General features: G+C 43.8%; 1 protein-coding gene across 9 annotated transcripts in view; it reads right to left on the minus strand.

The window, feature by feature from the left end:
* Nucleotides 1-19,366, minus strand: part of zfh2 (Zn finger homeodomain 2) — a 43,110-nt gene that overhangs the window by 5,959 nt on the left and 17,785 nt on the right. For 8 of the 9 annotated variants that reach the window (XM_001352308.4, XM_033381439.1, XM_033381444.1 and 5 more), the window contains 7 exons: nt 13,863-15,533; nt 11,313-11,494; nt 9,583-11,172; nt 4,400-5,827; nt 3,662-4,335; nt 3,365-3,505; nt 393-3,302 (listed from right to left, as the gene is read on the minus strand). In XM_001352308.4, the coding sequence (XP_001352344.4) occupies nt 393-3,302; nt 3,365-3,505; nt 3,662-4,335; nt 4,400-5,827; nt 9,583-11,172; nt 11,313-11,494; nt 13,863-15,533 (8,596 nt within the window). The remainder of the gene's footprint in view (nt 1-392; nt 3,303-3,364; nt 3,506-3,661; nt 4,336-4,399; nt 5,828-9,582; nt 11,173-11,312; nt 11,495-13,862; nt 15,534-19,366) is intronic. The other variant, XM_033381445.1, reaches the window with a different exon arrangement.

Consider the following 19,366-nt stretch of genomic DNA (forward strand, 5'->3'; position numbering starts at 1 on the left):
TCACTCAATCCTCTGTTATCTACTTGTTTTCGAATGATTTAATATTTTTTATTAGCTCTGTCCATCCTGATGAAAATAAATTTACTCGGAGCCGCTTCTCTGTCGAGACGAAAACAAGTCGATAAAGAAACCATTTGAGTGATCGAGTTTCAATGGTAAACATAATCTTTAGTGCCATGATCTAAGCTTTCCTGATTTTAGTCGACCAGAAGAGTGCTTACAAAATAGATAATCTACTTCGTTGGTTACTGTTACAGCCACAATGGTTCACAATTATCGTATTTAATTAAAGTAAATGTCCCAAAAAAGATGTTGATTTCATTAAGAAACCATTTGCATTCAAATGCATATGCTTTTTAAAAAATTATGTTTAAATTATGATCCTAGCTTACCTGTACTACACGTTTCTTGAGGTTTACTTTCTTTGATATCTCTTCAAGCATTTTTCGGCTTGGATTCGACTCGGATTGATAGCATTCGTACAAAAAATTCAATTGCTCTGGAAGTATTGTCGTGCGTAGGCGCTTGTTCTGCTTCGATGGGGCATTGACCGGAGACACTGATGTTACATTTTCCACTTCATGGACCTTGAGCGTTGAGGAAACTTTGACTTCATCTTTCTGGCTAGCAGTGTCGTCATCGTTAAAAGTAAGAGTCTGTGAGTTGTTTTCAATCATGGTAGCATCCAAAAAGTCCTCAAGGTTTTGAAAGAACTGTGACTTCTCTTTATCGTTTTTTTTTAGTGACCTGCCAAATAAAGATTTTTCATCCTCAGTGATCGACATTGAAGTGAGTGTCACTGCCGGCTGCTCTCTTATTTCAATTGATTGCGTCTCGCATGTCTCAACTCTAGCTGAATTAAACTGAGGTGATTCAGATGAACTCGAGTTGACGTTAATACTGTTGTTATTCAGCCTTTCCTGTTCCTTCTTGTCGACGTTGGAGTCCGGATGATTCTGTAATTGGTCTGGCAATTGCTGCCCCTCTTCTGGTTCGCCGATAACGTTCATGGTTTCATCCGCCGTCGCGTTCGGCAACTGCGACGACGGTTGGTACCCTTGACCATCAGGCATCGTTTGGGGCGAGGCAACTAACTGAAAAAACTTTTTTGACTCATTAAGCTGATAGTACTGCAAGAGGAACTCAATCGTAGGCTTCTTGCTTGAGCTGAAAGTTTGCTGAAGCGGCTTTGTGTTCAAGGATATTGCTTCACTTTTGCGATAATATTGTAATAAAAAGTCGTAGTTGCTGACTTTCTTCAGCTCGCTCTGTTGATAGAAATTAGTTAAGAACTCCAACTCAAAATCCGTTTCATTTCCTTGCTGATGCTGCTGCTGTTGCTGCATCAGGAACTGCTGTTTCAGCTCGGAGTTCGTCTCATGCTGCAAAAAGTATTGATATAGAAATTCATATTTCTTCTGGGGGGTCTCCATTTCCCCCACAGACGTTAAATCATCTGCGTTGGAAGAGCTATCCGAATATTTCCGCTTTTTTGTTGGAGGCTGTTGATGCTGCTGCTGTTGAGCCGCTGCATGTTGCAGACTCTGCAATATGCTACCGAAAGGACCATAGCTGGCATCTGGATTGGAGTGTTGACCGGCGGCGGCCAAGAGTGCTGCTGGATTCATCAAATGCATCATTTGATGTTCACGCAATAACTCCAGGTGGCTAAACTGCAGTTCACATTTATCGCAGTCAAACTTCGATGCGCTTCGATTCGGCTGGTCCAAACTGTTGCTACGTTCCCGCTGTGGAGGCGTTGGAGTCGTGGATGGGCTGAAGTCAGTGAGTGAAGACGACTTGCTAAATATATGCTGTGGCGAGGGCGAAGCGCCAAATGGCTGGGACGCCGCGTGTCCGGATGATGTTACGATAGACACAGGGGCTGAAATAGTCTGTGCAACCAGAGGACCAGGAGGACAGATGCCAGAGTGATGTATATCCATTGAAGAGTTCGAGTCTTCCGAACTAAGATTTTGGGCAATTTGCGCAGCAGCAATTTGAGCTTTGGCTGACTTTTTGTTGTTCTCCTCCTTGAAACAGTGATTCTTCTGGTGACGTATTAGCTCGTAATAGCGCTGGAACACTAGACTGCACTTCTTGCAAGCGTAGTTAATGTTTTGCTTCTTGGTCTCTTCGTTCTCGAAGAGTGAATTATTTGGTTGATTTTCGTAGATTTTGCGTTGCTTTTGTCTGGCATTCTGAAACCACACTACTATGACACGGGGTGACAAGAGCAGCAGTTTACTTAAATACTCTAGATCACTGTCCTTTGGATATGAATTGTTCTCAAAGAACTCCTGCAAGACCTTAATTTGATAGTCCGTGAAACGTGTTCTATTTGCTCGTTTACCTCCTGACGTCGACGATGAATTCGAGGAGCTGGAAGAATTACTCTCAAACTGGTTGCATGATGTTGCCGAGCTTGAGACAGGGGCCGAGGCTTTGTCGAATGTTTTGCCTGCTATTTGCAGTTTTTTGGGTGGACCCATGTTGCTCCCCATGCTTTCAAGCTGATGGCTCAGCAAGTCATTCATGCTTCCATATAAATTGCTAGCAGCAACACTGTTTGGAGTTGGTGGCCGCGACATAACATCAGAACTTCCGCTCTCTGATTTAGTTTCGAAGCTATTTGTTTGTGTATGCTGTTGCAGTTGCTGTTGCTGTTGGTTTTGACAGTGAACTGTCAGCGACGAGCCTGCTAATAACGATTGGTCGTGTAGGGTATCAGGATCTTGATGCTGGTTGGACTGTTCTGGAGGATCACCTTGTTGCTGCTGTTGATGCTTTAAAAAATGAAACCCTTGCTGCTGCTGGGGCTGCTGCTGTTGTTGTTGCTTCCTGAGGAATGCAAATTCACTGGACACAATCGACTCGTCCTGCGGCTCCGATTTTATTTGCACTTCCACGGGAAACGGCAGGCCTTGTTCTTTGCCCCCTTGCTGTCCAAAACACAAATTGTTGCTTAAGTAATCAGATATGTTGCCACTCGAGTTGGTTGACGCTGGACGGGAAGCGGGGCCAGAGACAGGAGCAACCAAAACTGCGGGTGCCAACACCGTGGCAGTTGTGTTCTCCTTAGAGTTTCCCGATGGAGCGGATGAAACCGCAGTTGGTGTAGATATGGTTGCGGGCGTCGCGGAACTGACAATATCATTTAAGGGCGTTACCTTGGTCTGACCTGTGCGCTCGTACTCCTCCAAGTTTAGGGTAGTTGACGGTGGGTTATTAAAGTTGTAGGGTGAATCCTTGTTTCGTTGTCGTTCTTTAAACAGCGTGTTTCGGAACCAGTGCTTAACCACCTGGAAAGTTAAAGTCACAAGTTAAAGTAACAACAGATCTAATCGAAGCCATTATCCCATACCTTCATTGGCAAATTCGCCTTTTGTGACATCTCCATAATGCTCTCCTCGCTGGGCGAGTTATTTATGTCGAAATGTGCACGCAATATTTTCAACTGATCGTCCGTGATGCGCGTGCGAGCTCGCTTTTGGTTGTTGTTCATCTAATGGAAAATGGATAAGGATTATAACCCAGTAACCAATACTCCCATCTAGCGATTCATTATTTATATTTAATTTATCAGACATTAAGAGTCTCTGATAATGTCAGAGAAACCCTAAATTCGTCTTTTGCTGTATGTAAGCTAAACCCCACTTACCTGAGAGTTACTATTGATACTGTGCTGTGCCGTGGGATTGTTCGCGTTGGTAGATTCTCCCGTAAAGTTACTTGCTCCGCTCACAATCTGCATGTCCGTTGTTTGGGAAGCTGGTGCTGATAAGGAAGAGGGGGGCATGCCGTTATTTTGGGCAGCGGCTGTTGAAGCTGCATTGCCGGTGGCAGTATTTCCCCCAAATATCAGTGGTGGGGCCAGATTCATAAAGTTAAGAGACATCAAATGATGGAATTGCATTAGGTTGAGCATATCCACCGGGTTAATGGGCATTCCCGAAGATGCAGCAACTGCACTAAATTGCTGCTGCATATGCTGCAGATTTTGGAGATTCTGTAGGCCCTGCAAGGATTGCTGATTAATGCCAGCGACTCCGAAAGCTCCTAGCTGAGTTTGCGGTGCCACTACGTGCAGCTGTTGAGAAAAGTCGGCAGCGGACAACGATAAAGGATCTGCCGACAGGACATTTGCATCTGGGTGACACTGCTGCTGCTTGAGCAACGCAGCCGTCAGTGTGGCCAAGTGCTGTTGCTGCTGCTGAGTTTGGTTTGTATCAAGAGCGTGCGGGCTGGGCGACAGTTGCGCCGCCTCCTTAGTATATTGCAACTCTGATCGCAGCGGTGATAGTGAACGTCTTGAGGTGTTATTCGACTTGGGCCCTGAAAGCATAACTCTCGATGAGGCTCGACATTTACTAGTTAGCATTTGTTAATGCTGTCTTACCTGCGTCACTGCCAATCGGGGGTTCTCGTTCGCCCGATGGCAATTTTTCTATCTCGCCGTAGTTTGGTGTCGGCGGTCGGGGACTATTGGTCATTGCACTGCCAGCCGCAGCTCCAGCTGCCTCATTGGAGTGCGTCTGTTCCATGTGCTTCTGCAGGGCCTGTGTGCTACGAAAGTTCCGCTGACATAAAGAACACTTGGTAGCATCGCGCATTGTATGATAGAGCATATGTGTGGTAAGTTTCTCCTGTGTTTTGAATGCCAGTGAGCACTGCTTGCAACGATATTTGTAGACGTGGCGCTCTGAGATAACCAAACTCATGTGCGAGTCTTTGAAGTGGCTGATCATTGACGGGAGTGAGCTGAAGCTCATAGAGCAGGGACGGCTGATGTGACTTGTCGCGAGGCAAATGTACTCTCCATTTTGCTCTGGAAAGTGTTGCGTCTGCTGTGCATGCTGTAACAGCTGTTCCTCGTGCTTGAAGCTCGCCTCACACTGCTGGCAAGAGAGTCCTTGCAATCCTGCTGAGCTTGCGGTGGAACTGGCTGCTGCAACAACGGGGAAGCTCGACACACAGTCTTCGGTAATTACACTCCCTATGGTTATCGCACAGTCCTCTGCATTGGAATTGCAATTGGATGCTGTACTCGTAGTTGCGGTTACGGATGGTGAATCAGTTCCGGGTGAACTCCAGGCCTTACTATCGACCAGTTGCAATAGCCTAGCTAGGCCATCTTTGGTGACGCTGTGCACGCTCGTCAAATGGGTCTCAAGCAATGACTTCTCTCGGAAGCCATTTTCTAGACATAGGGGACACTGCACACCCGATGGTTTTGTAGCCTTCGCGTCTGACATCTCCGCATCTAGATTAGCTGTTGGTTTTCTTTCCTCTATACCCGTCATTGGACCGTCCTCCTCTTCGAGACGCTCACGCTTAATATCTATAGGGCAGTCGCTAATGCAAGGACCGATTTCCGTATCTGCTTCTCTAGGCATGTTGATGGCACTACAGCGTTGTTGGACCGCTGCTATGGCTGCGGCTGCAACCGCAGTTTGGAAGGCTTGCAGAGCCGCCGTGTTTGTTGGTATACTCATGAAGTCGTCACTCTCTGCCCCTGGGTGCACGGTTTCAATGTGGCTGGCCATGTCCTTCTTCGATTGCACAAAGTACTCGCACAAATTGCACTTGAAAACTGTGGTGGGTATGCTGTTTGAAGCACTCAAACTAAAATCATTCATGCTTGGAGACGCGATGCGACCTACACTCTTGCCACAAGATGTCGAGCAACTAGAGGTCGACTTTGGAGATAATATATTGCCATCTGCAGCGGCGGAGGATCCCGCTGTTGCTGCGGCAAAGCCGACCTCCGACGATCCACCAACTGGTGTGTTTGTTGCCATATTGAAGCCAGCTTCAAAAATGATATCTGAAATAAAGATCCAATCGTAAAATAAGAACGTTAACCGTAATGGTAATGATAAAACAAGTCCTTCTGAATTATTTGATTAACTTTAAATAGCCTTTTACTTCAAAATGTACATATACACCCTCCGCTCCGCTACAGGCTCCGTTTTTCACACTCACAAAAGTTTTCCGATTTACTTTTGAATACATAAATTGGGGCTCCCGTTTTCACATTCCGCAAGACTTATTCGTTTTCAAAACGAAAACATTTTCGTTGACGAAATGAAAAGTAAACTGCTTTTTATACAACGAAACGAGCCTTAATTACAAAAGGAAAAAAATAGATGACTTATTGATGCATTAACATAAACTTGACACCTATATAAGGGCAATTAAACTTTTGCTTTCTTTATAAATTATTTTATTTTAACCCAACCTCAAATTTACTCGGAAAAAATTGGCCAGGGCAACAACAATTTGTGTTTTGGTGCAAACAGCAAAAATATACATATGAAAACTGGAGAACCTTAAAACGAAAACGAAACGTTTTGGCTGAAAACGTAATCCGCAAAAGTAAATGAAAAACGGAGCCTGACTGATAAAAACATACTGGACTGCTATCTATATACATATATATTTCCACTATGTGCTTTTTCTCTGACAGACTAGTTTGAATAAAAACAGAAAGATGATGGACATGGAGCTCAATAACGATTAACCCTTTCCCTTTATTATGTACTCGTGTATACTTACTACATACATTTGCATGCGTATACAACTTATTACACTTTCGTCGGCCAGCGGAGGAGTTGGAGTACCAGAGTACCATGATCATATTGGCCTCAGCTGCTGCTTGAGTTAATTGCTATCCACGAAGCGTGGTGTTGTGAAGAGGAATCTGGAAATCTGGGATTCCGTCTCAAATTCCATTAACAATTTTAAAGCAATTTCCATACAGTCTGATTGCATCAAATTAAAAACCGAAATCAAGACAATGCGGTAGCAGGGTCGGTCCACATTGGCGAAGGAAGCAACGAACGAACGAAAACGAAACGAAGGGGAATGAATAAATCTAACCAAATCGAACATGTTCACGTACTTCGTCTGTTTCAACATTTCGAGTTCTTAGTCACTTAACATATATAAATATGTACCTATGCATATATATATATAAACATACATACATATGTACGTACATCCAAGTTAGGCAATAATCATGCGCAGCTGTTACCGTGGCCACTCCTGGCAACATACCCAACAATAAACGAGGGGAAACGTTGTGAGTTGCTGCGGACACCGCAACTCTACAGTTATACCCGATACTAAGTCAGTATGGCTTTCCTCCGGCAGACGCCGCTAATATTCAACGACACTACAAAGAGTGCGTGCGAGAGAGACAGAAAATCAGTCTGAGCGTGACGTCACGCGCTGCGTAGCCACTGCAAATTGATTTGTTTCCTTTGGCTACAAAAATTATCTGATCTGATCCAGACTCAGCAATTTGCATTGGTGTTTTGGATGTTTTGGATCCAGACTTCTGTGATATGTCACTGCTGCAAGAATAGTTCAAAACTTTGCCCCGCCCACTTCCGCCCCCACAAAGGACGAAAATCCGTGGCATCCACATTTTTAAAGATACGATAAAACCAAAAACGCAGAATCGTAGAGGATGACCATATCTTCTAGAGCGTAAAATCTCAACCAGATCGTATAATTATTATAGCCAGAATCAAGAAAACAATTTCATTCTTTCTCGCTCTGTCTCTCTCTAACACACAGGTTTCATGGTCGGTTTTGCCAATTGCAAAATATGAGTTCAAGGATCTCAGAACCTATAAGAACCAGAGCCACTAAATTTGGTATCCACACTCCCAAGATATCGGACCGAGATGAGTTTGTTTCAAAATTACGCCACACCCCCTTCCGCCCCCGCAAAGAACGAAAATCTGGGGATATTCACAAATCTCAGAGACTATTAACGCTAGAGTAACCAAATTTGGTAGCCGCGCTCCTGTTAGATCTCACTATCAAACGTATATCTCAAAATTTCGCCCCACCCCCTTCCGCACACACAAAAGACGAAAATCTGTTGCATCCACAATATTGCAGATTCGAAAAAACTAAAAACGCAGAATCATAGATAATGACCATATCTATCAGATGGCTGAAGCTGAACGAGATCAGATCATTTTTATAGCCAAAAGGAACAAATCAATTTGCACTGGCTAGGCAGCGCCCGACGTCACGCTCAGACGGACTTTCTGTCTCTCTCGCACGCACTCTTTGTCGTGTCGTTTAATATTAGTGGCGTCTGCCGGAGGAGAGCCATACTGACTTAGTATCGGGTATAACTGTAGAGTTGCGGTGTACGCAGCAACTCACAACGTTCCCCCTCGTTTTTATATTTCATATGTTTTAAAATGACAACGGATGACGGAATGCATGTACAAATGACATACGATAATTAAACAACCGTAATATAGCGATCGAATGCTTACTGTTGTCTTCCATAATCGTTTGAGATAGTATGTTAAAATGGTCAAACTTTGTCTTTTTTTTGCATAGATATTGTATAAAGCGTATCTGGCTCATTTGAGGTTTATAAAGAGTCACAAAGCTTTAGCGTAAGCGAAGGCGCAGTCTGAGGCAGACGAAAGACTTAGGACAGGGACAGGGATCCATAGCAGTCGCATCCTGAAGTACAAGGCCAGATTTTCGAATCCGCAGGCACAAACACAAAGCCTCTTTGGTCGAAAAGGAGCAGGCAAGGCAAGAAGAGGGAGACAACGAAAGCCTCATTGTCTACGTTAGCAAGCATTTCAATTTTGCATATAAACCTCCGACACCCTACATTGGTTCGGAGCGGCATGTGCAATTATCAACATCTGAGGAGGAGTGGGTGAGTAGAGGGCGCGCGCATTGGCAGGCTCAGATTGGTGTGTGGAGTGCATTGGAGTGGTGCGGCGACTGTTTGTTGTGTCTCTGCGTGGCCTGTTCTCACTGTTCTGTTCTCTGTGGTTAGGTGCCATGCCTGCGGTTCGGCCCCGCACGACGCCGCACATCTGATATGGGATCTCACACTGTGGAGTGGATATGTATGTTTGCCTTTTTGGATTGTGGGCATCCGCGCACCAGAGGAGTCTGAGTCGGAGTTGGAGCCTGAATCTGAGGTTGAGGTTGAGGTTGAAACTGGCGTGGAGCAAAGTGTGCACGTCACTAATTGCAAATTCGATGGATACACATAATCGTTTTTGCATTCTTAAGTAATTTGTAATAATTTCCTTAAGGGTCAGCGTCAGCGTATAAATCTCAGAGCGCATATAAATCGCAATGGAGCGAGCGAGGGCGAATGCGAAGGCGATGGCAGAGAAGAAGATGAAGGGTACGCAGTGAAGAATTTACGTAAACGCGACGACGATACCGAACGTGAGGATGGACGAAGCAAAAGACGAAGACGATAATAATCGAAGAGTGAAGCAAAAGAAATTGAACTGAAATCAGCGCTTAATGATGAGTTACGAACGAACGAAAGAACCTCTACTACTACAATGCAATATCGTTATGTACGAGTATACTCGGAATACTCGTAGTTGTGCGTTGTAGTTGTAGTTTTGTTCATATATAGTACATATATTCTATATAATTTCATATATTGCCTATACAAAATATAAATCTATTGCATTTCTCTTATGGCACCCACATACTATACTGCTCTCATACTCGTAATAAAACTGGGACTTTCAGAACTGATATTCGATAAAATTGATTATTACATACCTTCGCTACCACGGATCCGTTCAGTCACTTTGTATACCTCATTTAATCCGGGCATCTCCTGGTTTTCACTACGACGCTGTAGACAAATGAATTGCTCGACTTGCAAGTGTCTTATGCCCTTCACATGCTGAACCATTTCATACAGATTTTTGGCGGCAAAGCTGCACAGCTGGCAAATGAGAACCTTTTCGATCGTTGCAATCGATTGTTGATCATCGTCCGGACAAGGACATTGAGCATCGTCTGCTGCCGTGCAAGGCGACTCCTTGTGCATACGACTCTGCTGCGTAATGTATAACAAATGCTGGAAAATCATACGCATCGTGTCATGTCGCATTTGCTGAGTGTGCATGGAAAGCTTCTGTATGGAATTGGTGTGAAAGTCGCAACAGTTGCAAGTTAGTTGCACCACATTGGCAGTGAGCTGAGGCTGATACTGGAGTTTATACTCATTACGGGCTCCGCCCTCCCTGATGTGATTTATAAAGTTTAGTTTCTGCAAATGCTTGTCCGTCTTACTGTGCAGTTGGAAGTTGGCCTTTAGGTTCGTCTTGTAGTTGCAGAGCCGGCATATGTAGTTGTTGTTGTGTATGACCATTATATCGGCGGATGCGCTTGAGGATTGTCGGGATCGATCTACCAACAGATGCTGGTTAAGATCGTCCAAATTGTTTGTGCTGAAGGAGTCGCAGATTAGGCAACTGTAGAGCGCCGTGGGCCACATATCAGGCTTCGCCAGTGGATGAGCATCGCTCCCCGATTCGCCGGATGCTTCATTTGAATGGCCAATTCCCATTGGCATCCCCAAACCCATTCCCATTCCATGGCCAAGCTTCATGGGCTTTGGGGAAAATGAAAACTGATCCGTTGCACTTACTGGCGAGGATGATGTGGGCGACATTTTGGTATTAGATGACTGCTGCTGCTGCTGCTGCTGCTGCTGTTGGTGCAGAAGTTGAATCATGAGCGCCTGGTTGTAGGCCAGATCAGCCAATGCCACCTCCGGCATGAAGCTACTAGCACTGGAGCCTGAAGTACTGCCACTAGCGCCTTGCTGTTGCTGTTGTAAGAAATTTAGCGCCTGAATGTGCTTTATATTGTTTTGTAGCACAGCCATGTTATGCGTATGCTTCTCACTGGTCATGTGAATTCGCAGATTGCGAGCAACGGAAGTCTCGTAGCTGCAGATGTCGCACCGAAACGAGGGCTTCGGTTTGATGCTGGCTACTACTACCCCCGTGCCACCAGACGTTGGCGGTACACCCATAGCGGCATTGCTCCCAACGCTGCTAGAGACGACAGCGGTGCTCCCGCTCCCGCTCGAGCCCAGTTGGGCCACAGTTGGTTGGCCGGCACCTTGTGGCGATGGGCTGGACAGCAACAATTTCCCACTTGCAGCTGCTGCCGCCGCAGCGGCAACCATATTTTGTGAGCTATTTAGCTCCTGCATGTTGTTCAAGTGTTTGTCAGACTGCATATGTATGGAAAGGTTACCTTTTGTGGTCGTGGAGTAGTTGCATATCTCGCATCTGTATGGCTTATAGCCGCATGAGTACGACTCGCCACGGGCCAGCCGCGGATGCTGTTGTCCTATGGCAGAAAAGAAAGTAGAACAGAACAGACACAAAAATTATAGGTAAATGTCTACTATAAAACTGTTTATAGGTTAGGGAGGTTGCTTTGCTTTGTGCATACATATGTATATCTGTCTGTTAACAAAGTACTCGTACCTGCTAGGCAATAGCCACAGGCGCTTTCCCCATCAGGATGCTTTTCACGCATATGGATCTCCAGCGTCTCCTGATATTTGTAGTGCCAATTGCATTGGGGACATTTAAGAGTCTTGCATGAGTTGCGGGTTGACATCTGGACGCCGCTATTGAGTCGAGCCGAGTTCAGCAGCATTTCGCAGCTGTAGTTAATGGAAGAAACGAAATACAATAATAATAAGAGCAGGGTCCAACAACGGCATATGTAGAATGTACATGCATATATACATATATGTACATATGCATATACATACATACATAGTTGTATTTATGCACGAGCTTGTGTCTACTGATATAAATGTTAACAAAGAGGATCACTTTAAAACCATAATTTGCATCCTCCCCTTAGTATTTGGATAAACTATTTTTATTATCATAATTATTTAATTTGGATTCGAGCCGCCGCGATGACTGCACATCGTGAATGTGGTGCGGAACATCGTATCCGTATCCACATTCAATAGCGTGGTGGTGCTACCGGCACCCCACACCCCACACCGCACAAAGTGTTGACGAAATTTTAATGATACCGAGCCGGGAGCTGAGCTGAGCCGCGACCCAGTCGCCACCACTAAATTGTGACAATTGAAGACCCGGACAGGGACAGAGCCATTTATTAAGTGAAATCAGCGCAATTGGTTTAATTCGTTGTTGGTTAAGCCACCGCCGCCATATCATACATACATACGAGCATCTCATTCCACCCTTGTGGAATGACTCTCATCAGACCAAAGCCTACAGATCATCAAATCTGAACAAAGATTTCTCAACAATCAGTTAATTTAAATAGTATACTGGCTCTTCATGCAGTGGATTCCATGCATACGAGCATGCGAATGGGTGCGGAGGGAGTTGAGATGTACATATATATTTACATATGTACATATATACATACATAAGTACAATGGGGAGCATGCTCAAATCTGGCCACCTACAAATTAACGATTGCTGTAGTACAGCAAGCTGTAAACAATAATATAGGTGAATATGTACATACATATCCCTTCCCTATATCATGAAATGTTTTTAGATGTCATAAAAATAACAAAATAACAAAAGCATTATGTACATATGAGTGTATGCAACCAATCGAGGGAATCCTCAAAACGGAGTATATGTAAATACAAGATACAGTTAAATGGGATGGGATCCGGGAGGTGAAATGGAACACCCCCATTCGAGTGTGATGTAATCAGTGGTGGGAATCAACCAACCAGAGATGGCCAGATCCAAATCCCAAGGTTCATTTGCGTTTAAATGAACAACCCGCAACGGACCTCAGGGCATACAACATCCTGCCTCCCTGCCGTAACGTAACTGCTGCTTCTGGGCCTAATGAGTTATTGTGTGGCAATGCCAGCAACTTTCCCCCAGTCAAAGTTCAAACAGTGTCAATAATTACGCATATTACAGCAGCAAGGAAAACACGTACTGCTAACCCCTTCTGACCAAAAGATCTTGCAGACATGCAACCCTTACACTAATGTTTAAATGAATCGCTCGCGGCGTGCTCTAATTGTCCTGCTGGCTGCCTGTTTGACCTCTTCTCCCTGGTAACCCCACACACATGTTGCTCCAATTTATGATTTTTATACCCGATACTCAAAATGATATTGGGGTATATTAGATTTGTGGTAAAAGTGGATGTGTGTAACGTCCAGAAGAAATCGTTTCCGACCACATATTTTTGATCAGCCTCAATAGCAGAGTCGATTGAGCCCTGTCTGTCTGTCCGTCTGTCCGCCCCTAGTGCTCAAAGACTATAAGAGCTAGAGCAACGACATTTTATATCCGGACTTCTGTGATATGTCATTGCCCCCACTTCCGACCCCACAAAGGGCGAAAATCTGTGGCATCCACACATTCAAAGATACGAGAAAACTGAAATCGCAGAATCGTAGAGGATGACTATATGTTCTAGAGTGCAAAATCTGAACCAGATCGTATAATTATTATAGCCAGAATCAAGAAAACAATTTCATTCCTTCTCGCTCTGTCTCTCTCTAACACACAGGTTTCATGGTCGGTTTTGCCAATTGCAAAATATGAGTTCAAGGATCTCAGAACCCATAAGAGCCAGAGCAACCAAATTAGGTATCCACACTCCTGTGATATCGGACCTTGACCGTTTGGTCTCAAAATTTCGCCCTTCCGCCCCCACAAAGAACAAAAATCTGTTGCATCCACAATATTGCAGATTCGAGAGAACTAAAAACGCACAATCATAGATAATGACCATATCTATCAGATTGTTGAATCTTGATCAGATTGGATCATTTTTATAGCCAAAAGGAACAAATCAATTTGCAGTGGCTATGCAGCTCCCGACGTCACGCTCAGACTGATTTTCTGTCTCTCTCGCACATATTCTTTGTCGTTCAATGTTAGCACCGTCTGGCCGAGGAGTATCGGGTATAAATGTAGAGTTGCGGCCGTAGCAGCAACTAACCACGTTCCCTCTCGTTTTGATTCAGTTTGGGGCTATTGCTATGAGATTTCTGCTTGACTTACCGGGCACAGTCTATTCCTTGGGGTCGGCCATTGATGTGTTCGGAGCACGCGCCGATTGTAAAGCTGGAAGCCGTACCAGACGCATTTCCTACGCTGGTCACCGATGAGGAGCTGGGCGATATTGCCAGACCCCCACTACTGCTGTTAGGAGAGCGATGTGGCTGAGGCTGCGACAAAGGCATGGCCTGAGATTGAGATTGAGCCAGACCAAGGTGCTGGTGCAATGGAGGCGGTGATTTAGACCGTTGTTGGATATCAATGAGCTCACAAGTTTTGCAATCGACCCCTTTGAAGTCGGGATGCTCGGAACATAAGCTGGGGAACAAGGAACTCTGTTGCTGCTGCTGCTGCTGCAGCTGCTGTTGAAGAAACTCCGTGAGAAGCTTGACCCTATTGGCATTTGGTTCGTTGGCGGCCAGCGCTGCCAAGGAGGCATGGAAGGAACTGACTTGGGGAGGGAATATGCTAACAGCCGCAGCCACCTGTTGCAGTTGCAAGAAATCGGCGCCTGCTACATCCGACTCGTTTGGTTGAGGTGAGGTGCAAACAGAGGCAGACGCTGCTGCTGGACTCTTAGCATCATCCAGGGATCCAGACGATTGCGGCTCTATTCCTTGTCTACATTTGGTTGACTTATTGTTACTTATATTATCAGTACTAGGTAATGGGACCTCTCCCTCTGCCTCAACCATGGTTGCTGATGCGAATGCGGATGCAGGTGAACTCGATGAGGATACTTTCGATAGATTATTAGTCTTAGCAGTTGCTGAGTTTAAGGAACCAAATTTCACAACTACTGATTTCGCTGCTACTTTAGTCGATGATAATGCGAGATTGGCACTAGGTGCTGCCATTCTATTTCTATTAGCATAGTTCTGATCCCGATCTTGATCCTGACACCGATTCTGATCATGCTCTGAGTCTTGTTCTTTTTCTTGCGCTAATCCTTTCTCCTGACCCCGATCTTCTTCGTCCTCATAATTATCATGTTCGAGCTCTGGCTCAGAAGACAGTGGAGTACAAATTTCATCAGGAGCCAGTATAAGCTTCTCGACAGCACAAGTGGCATTTATGTCCAGGGGCTGCAGGAAGGATATCTGCGGTTTCTCATCCATATTACGCTGAATAATGGCACTGGAGTATTCGCGATTCAGTAGCTGCTGCTCGAGCTCTTCCAGGTTGAGTCTGTGCTCTGTGTTCGCATGCAGGCTAAATGACTTCACGTTGCCAAAGGATAGTTTGCATATAAAGCACATTAAAATTGGTTTTTGAATCTTAAGTGCTCTATTCGGATCCTGGCAAGTTGTATTTGCATCTTGCGCGGACACAACGCGGAAGGAATGGATCTTTGGACTCGATTTATAACCAAATCCTCCTGCAGAACCAGAACCAGCACCAGCGTCAGCATCAGCTTGATCCTGGTCTTCTTCCTGTTCCTGTTGTTGTTGTTCTTCCTGCTTTTCCGGTCTTCGGTCTTTAGTCTTCGGTGGTCGTTTCACTAGTGTCGATGTTGAGGCATCTGAACTTTGGACAGAGACAGATCCACATCCATTGGCATTATCAGCATCGATAATATATGCGCTGCCATCGATATTGTAAACTATTTTGCCTTTGAAAGTTTCCACATCAGAACTGGACATTGGAGAGCCGTCGTCATTAGCATTATTGAAACTGCAAAAACAAACAAAAAAAGTGCATTCTAAGTTATTTGTAATAGGAACAGGACAATCAAAAATAATTATAGTATGTTTAAAATATGGTTTTCTGTGCAAAATCAGTAAAACTTCTGAACATCATGAACATCTGACTGAACTTCATTCAGTCCACACAGCAGTCCTTTCATCATTCAATCCTCCTCTTTAATTAAATTTTTATCAATATAATGACCGGAACTTTCCTTTCGAAGCTCTCACATTACCAAAGAAGAGACAGGCCCACACAAAGCCCTAGACACGTCTCAGACTGACTCAGGCATGGGGCAGGACAGGTCGAACGTCAACTCATGTTGGTGTTGGTGGCAACATCCAGTGAGGACCGAGTTCATAATTAACCTGTTCAAATTACAATTGATCACATCTACTATCAACTACTACTATCAGAGCTGCAGATATAACAATTTTTGTTGCTGCTTAAAGAAAAAATAGATTCAATAGAGGCACATAAACGTTTGATATTATATGTACATACTCGTACATGTATAGTGTATTCTGTAAATACTCGTACTCTTACATTAGTATCGTGGCACAACAAGCCATCATATTATCTATGTAAATCCGTACGTAATTTACACTTTCTTACTTGACTTACTTGATCACTGGTTTGGTGTGGTCACAAATAGAAGGAAGGGTTCACTGCCTTATGGTTGTACACAAAACAAAGGAAGTCAAGGTTTTCCTTCTTCCCCATTCCCCTTCCCCGCTCCCCATTAACATCAACCATCCAACAACCATCCCTATCCCTTCCCTTCCAATCCCATCCTATCCCCACACATCCCATCCCTCTCCCCGCTGTCTGCTTGCGCGTGCCTTGTTGTTGTACGTCTTTATTTCTTTGGAGTCGTCGTTATCTGTTCTTCATATTCCTCAACTGGTTTGACTCAGTCGTCTTTGTAGTCTTTTGCTTATGCTTATGTAGCCAGTACCCAGTACACCCACACACAAATTCCGTGATATATCAGCCACCACCATCGAGTGGCATGCGGTGCGGTGCGATGTGGTTTGGCTTTAGCTTTAGTTCAGTCCTCGACTTTGGATTTAGTTGAGGGGGCAGCAAGCAAGTCGGGGGTGGAGGAGGGGGTTTTGGCGGGCCAGGGGCAGCCGACTTGGTATGCAAACAACTCTTGAGGCCCAGCACTCAAAAACCAGGACCAGGTTCATGTTCAGGTCGATCTGCGCTGCGAGTCTTCCCATTACACCTTTAGTCTTCTTAATAATTTTTTGTTCTTTTTTGTCGGCAATGCGTTGCCAGCGCCTGAAACTTACTTATTTTTACCATTCCATTGTCGTCTCATATTAAAGGCAGGAGCAGTAGTCCGAGTCTCTGTCCAACTCCCTTTGTTTATACCCTTGAAAAAGTTGTTTCGATTTTTCCTAGTTTCTTGCAACGAGAAGGAAGCATTTCCGATTCCATAAAGTACATATGGATACTCGTACATATTTATATTTATATGTATATTTCTGACTGTTCATATTCAAAATCAAACTCAAGTCCGTCTGTTCGATCGTCTGTCCCGCTATACATATGTATGTACAACCTATAGGTATGAATGTAAACATGTTATAAAATGTAGTTTAGTAGTGTATTGTGTTTCGATAAGGATCCAAGGACACAGAAGTCTTTTTTACCTCGTCGACCATAGTGTAGAAAGCTTTCCTACAAAACCGAATCGGTGTGGAAATCTTGACATTTCTACGCAGTCTAATGTTGAACTACAAATTTATGCATATACCAAACTCTGGTACGCTTATTAAAGTGATCCAAGAGCAGACATCATTTTTGTTTTTCTGCTTCCATTGATGCACTCTGTGACTATTTGCTCGTCAATGCATGAAATTATTACAAATTACATTCTTAACGAGTGGTATATATATTTATAAGCATATGTACATCATTACATGTTTATACATACATACAAAGCAAATACCTAGTAGAGCCATTGCCATTGCGTCTAACATAGTGCTCTGTGAGCCTAAAGTTGTAAGCAAAAGCTGTAGTATAGAAAAGCTGCCGTAGCTGCTGATCAAGAATATATATATCATTGTACACGAGAATACAAACAGTACTTTATGGGTTCTGAGATGCTTTTATGACTTATAAAAGCCTTTCCTTCAGTTGTCAAATGAACAAGGGCCTTTCATGACATGACCTTTAGCAGCAGAGAAATGTCAATATTTTTGCATTTTGGTAACCTCACCTCTACACTTTGTTACGTTAAAATTCCTGATTTTTCATCCCCCGGTCACCGGTAACTCTTTTCCTATCGCATCTGTTGATTCTCTGTGGGCGAGTGCGAGTGTGTGAGCGTGTGTCGTGTCCCCTTTTCTGTACATACATACATACATATATATGTACATATGCAAATTACAGCCGCTTTGAATGCACTTGCATGCAGAAACGATTTATTGACCTTAGTAATGCGAATGCAACAATAGCTGATACACATACGAATACACACATAATTACACAGAACCACACAGAAACACATGCGAAACAGCACGCATAATAATATTTAAGTTGTCATCAGAGCTAGAGTTGTCATTAAATAGCTATAAAGTAGTTGGGAGAAACGTATTTTGAGATAATTGTCTAGTCGAGAGTCGACAGTCGAGTTGAGTCAAGTAATTACCCGTTTTACATTGTTTGTGTTCTCTTTTACCCTCTGGTTGTTGTCATCGCCTGTTATTCTCTTTGTTGTTGGTGGGGGCTCTTTCACTGCCTCTGCTCTTCCTTCCCCCTCAGCTAGTCAATTCAAGTCCCTTTAATTTGTTCACCAGTTATGCTGTCCGCTGTCTGATTAGCATCAAACTGGTACAAATATAATCTCACAAACAGAAATCATGTCAAAAGTAGTTTACTAAAGATATCGACGATTCCATCATAGTATCAATATTAATTTCACATACACATGGCACCCACATATAATATATATTAACGTTTTTCCTTTCATGTGGATGAACATATGCGCCAAATGAATGAAAAGTAATAAGACTCAAAACCGAATATACATACTTATGTACGTACATACATATGTAAGACTCAAAATAATAGTTTTAGTACCCTTACTCAAAGGGGTACGTCTTTTGGTGCTGTGCTCAGTGCCAGTACACAGTATTTGGTAGGGGCCAGGAAGGTAAAGACAACAAGTAATATATACAAAGGTCTTGTGTATTGGTTCGGGGTTTTTTTTACTAAGAAATCGTCTTTTGTTCTCGGAGATTCAACATAAAAAGTTGCGAATATAAAACAAAAGTGTCACTTGCCGAGGGTCTGGAGGTACCAGACGAGGTCCAGGTTTAGCTTGCATTGTTTTTCCTTTTGTCGCTGGCTTGGCTTGGCTTGTGTTGATTCCTTTTTTTAGGAATATGTATTCATGTATGTATGTATATGCCCATTTGATTTTTTACCGTGGCTTCCACAAAAGCTCCACAATCATTCATTTCGGTAAGATCAATGGATCGATACGATATACCTGGGGAGGCAGAGAATTGCGACAAAAAGGAAACCAGGAGGCGAAAGCCAAATGGTATGAGTTCTCGGGATCGGGACGGGACGGGATAGGATGGGACGAGACGGGATCTCGAAGCCTCCGTTGATGAACTCTTTTCAAAATTCTCGAAAGGAGTTGCACAAAAAGAACAATAAATTTCATTTCTTTTAAGCCTTTTCAGCCTTCATTAAAATTTTCGCGGATTGTTTTCATCGCATGAATATGTTAATGAATGATTGTAAGCACACATGCGCACATACATGAATATATATGTATGTACATACTTGCATATGTACAA

This window comes from Drosophila pseudoobscura, chromosome 5 (assembly GCF_009870125.1).
Source record: "Drosophila pseudoobscura strain MV-25-SWS-2005 chromosome 5, UCI_Dpse_MV25, whole genome shotgun sequence".
In the NCBI taxonomy this organism is placed as follows: Eukaryota; Metazoa; Arthropoda; class Insecta; order Diptera; family Drosophilidae; genus Drosophila; species Drosophila pseudoobscura.